The sequence below is a fragment of the Aplysia californica genome, unplaced genomic scaffold, assembly GCF_000002075.1.
Source record: "Aplysia californica isolate F4 #8 unplaced genomic scaffold, AplCal3.0 scaffold01173, whole genome shotgun sequence".
Taxonomy (NCBI): Eukaryota; Metazoa; Mollusca; class Gastropoda; order Aplysiida; family Aplysiidae; genus Aplysia; species Aplysia californica.
In genome coordinates this window covers 102,774-105,736 of record NW_004798443.1, presented here as the reverse complement: position 1 = coordinate 105,736, position 2,963 = coordinate 102,774, and the positions used below count along the sequence as shown (strand labels likewise).

At 52.8% G+C, this 2,963-nt stretch overlaps 1 protein-coding gene across 1 annotated transcript; it reads left to right on the top strand.

The window, feature by feature from the left end:
- Window positions 1-7: 7 nt before the first annotated feature.
- Window positions 8-2,703, top strand: LOC106013720 (DNA-binding protein Ikaros). The gene has a single exon (XM_013090196.2). The coding sequence runs from the start codon at window positions 455-457 to the stop codon at window positions 2,525-2,527; it is 2,073 nt and encodes a 690-aa protein (XP_012945650.1). The 5' UTR covers window positions 8-454; the 3' UTR covers window positions 2,528-2,703.
- The last annotated feature ends 260 nt before the right edge of the window (window positions 2,704-2,963 follow it).

Sequence of the window (2,963 nt, the reverse complement as noted above, 5' to 3'; positions counted from 1 at the left end):
CCACCAGCCTCCCCACCACCCACAAGACCTGACAAGTCACAGAGGTGCACCCCCAGCCCTCCTCAGGGACCACGGCCCGGGTAATTACCCAGGTGGTCCCCCAGCCGTCAGCAGATCTCCCTCCCATGCCCATCAGGGACAACAACAGCAACAACAACAACAACCATCACAGCCCCACCAGCCACCCCCGCTGTCTCCGTCAGGAGCCCCACTCCCTCATGGAGGTCCCCAGCACTATAACGGCTCCCTACCTCCACCTCCTACCAGTGGTCACCTGGCCTATGACCGCCGGTCACCTCTGTCAGCCGGACCTCACCATGCCTCCCACCACAGGCCTGCAGACCTCACATCTGCTCCCCCACATCCACAGCACTCTCCTGTCAGTTCTGCCTCAGGATACCCCAGACCCAGCAGCCGGGAACAGGAGTCGAGAGCCTCAACTCTTCCTCAGCCCATGGCCATCCCAACGTCACAGCCACCACACTCTGTGGGAATCCCATCGCAGCCCCCGCAACCAATATCTCCTGAGGAACAAGAAGCTCACAGACTCCGGATCTCAAAACATGAGCCCATACAGAACATCATCGGACGTCACCCACACAGCGACATCCTCTATCTCATCTGTCGCCTGTGTCGTCAGACGTATGGGAGCCCATATGGTTTTAGAAAACATTTCCGAAACCAACACGGGTTTGAACCCAAGGAGGAACATACAATTGTCCAAACCATCTCAGCCACCAAGACAGCACGGGCTCACACAATTCCTCTGGATCAGCTAGACTCCAAGGTGCTATCATCGCTGGCCATCAAAGAAGAAAGAGCGAGTACTGAGGAGCTGAGTGGGGAGTCAGGGAATGTCAAATCTTCCTCTGGCTGGCCTCACAGTGCTGGTAGCACAGACACACCTCCAGGAGACAGCGAGCAGGGAGAGGTGGTCAAGAAGTCATTGTCAGAGGACACCAAGTACTTGGAGTGCGTAGAGTGTGGTGAGACCTTCCAGCTCAACGACTTCGGCTCCTACAAGCGCCATTGTCGCCAGCACAGTATGAACAGGAGTAGCGGCCCTTTTGCCTGTCACGACTGCAAGAAGTCCTTCTCAGAACCTGCTCACCTACAGGAGCACCTGGACACACACAGCACGTTCACCGCCAGTGTCTGTGGCATCTGCCATACGTTTTTCTCCTCACCGAACTACCTAGCGGAACACCTGCAAGCAGCCCACGGTCATGTGTACATTCCCAGCGACAAGACGGCTAGTGAAGGGGACAGCATCGATCTCAAAGTGGAAAACTCTGGGGGTGGTCACTCTGAAACATCGGCTGACGGTCAAGACAAGGGTGTCGGAGTGGTCAAGACAGGGGCTGTAGTGTCATTATCATCATCGTCTAGCTCGATGGTGGTGGTGACCAGTGCTGTCACGTCATTGTCACAGCTGCAGGCCAGTAACATCAGCTCCTCGCCTTCACCCGCCACCTCCTCCTCCTCCCCGTCCATGTACGCCCCCCTCCCCCTCTCCAAACGGCACCGCATGAGTCAGTCCAGCCTCAAAACCCCGCTCTTCACTGTCCACACACCCAAAGGCCTGGAGGTCCAGAAACTTCCGGCAGACGCAGTGGTGACCACAGCGAGTCCAGACAGCAGCTATGACGAAGCCAGGTTTAACCTTGACTCTCAGCCCGGTAGTAGCACAGGAGGGGGAAGTGGTACGAAGTCTTCCACGGCTGCCACTCCTGACGCTAACAATGCTTCCTCTGACTCTGATATGGTGCGGGACAGTGTCTGGGGAGGAGACGGTGGGAAATCACACTGTACTGATGACGTTCGGATGGACATAGGCAACGTGATCCTCAACCTGCCCAAACAGCCGGAGGATGGAGGGCTTGGGAAGTCTGGTAATCGTGACGACACCGAGTCCAATTCTTCCGAGCGCTGTGCATCTGTAGACTCCAACAGTTTGTCTATGGAAGGTTCGAGGGCTTCATCACCAAGAGGGGAAGATGCAGAGAAGTATTACAAACACAAGAAATACTCTCGACACCGCAAACGTTTGAGCTCGAGTGAGGTGGGAAGTGAGCCGGAGACCAAACTCCGTAAGGGGGATGTGGGCACACCACCTGCCACACCCCCTACCACCACCTCCGCCACCAGCAGTCGCGTTGACCAATCTGTGACGTCCTCTGTGACGTGTAGTGTGACACTGGGCGACTGTGAGTCTTCATCTTGTAGTCACTCGGAGTGTCCAGATAAGTCACAGGTCACAGACAGCAGTTCTACAGGATCAGAAGATGGCAAGGGAGGGAAGGGACAGGTGGGAGATGGTGTTGCTGAAAAGTCTAGTAAATCTGGGAATACAACGACAACATCGAATGTGAACACTGCCAAAGAAGAAGATAAAAAAGGAGCAGACTTCAGTAAAAACAGCAGTCAGTCGGACAGCTCAGATGGTGGGGCAAAGTTCAAATGGGAGAGACTGACCAGGAGTCAGGCCGGGAAAACCTCCCAGCCAGTCAGCTACAACACATCCTGACCTCTAGAGAGTCTGCTTCTTGTTTTGTCTCTTGTGACTCTGTGGATGATTCGAAAAACATTCACTCACAGACTCCTTGACCTCACAGTGGCGATGATGACAAAAATCACAAACTGAATGACTGCTGGATCTATTTTTAGGCATTGAATGGAAGAACATTTTTAACAATTACAAAATTTATGTTACCTCATACTATTGCTGTGGGTGGTTGACAGACATTCTGCTGTGGTATCAAACATCTATCATCCTTATCTCTTCTCTTACTTTTATTTGTATGTTAGGGCTACTCTCTTGTAGCACCTCTAATTTTCAGCACTTACTATAACCTATTAGTGTTGCATGTGCTGTAAAACTCTTCACTAAAACTAAACTGAACCAGTGCTGGTTTTGTTGAAGCTGAAAGAAAACAAACAAATGTAGGATGTGGTAACTGGTG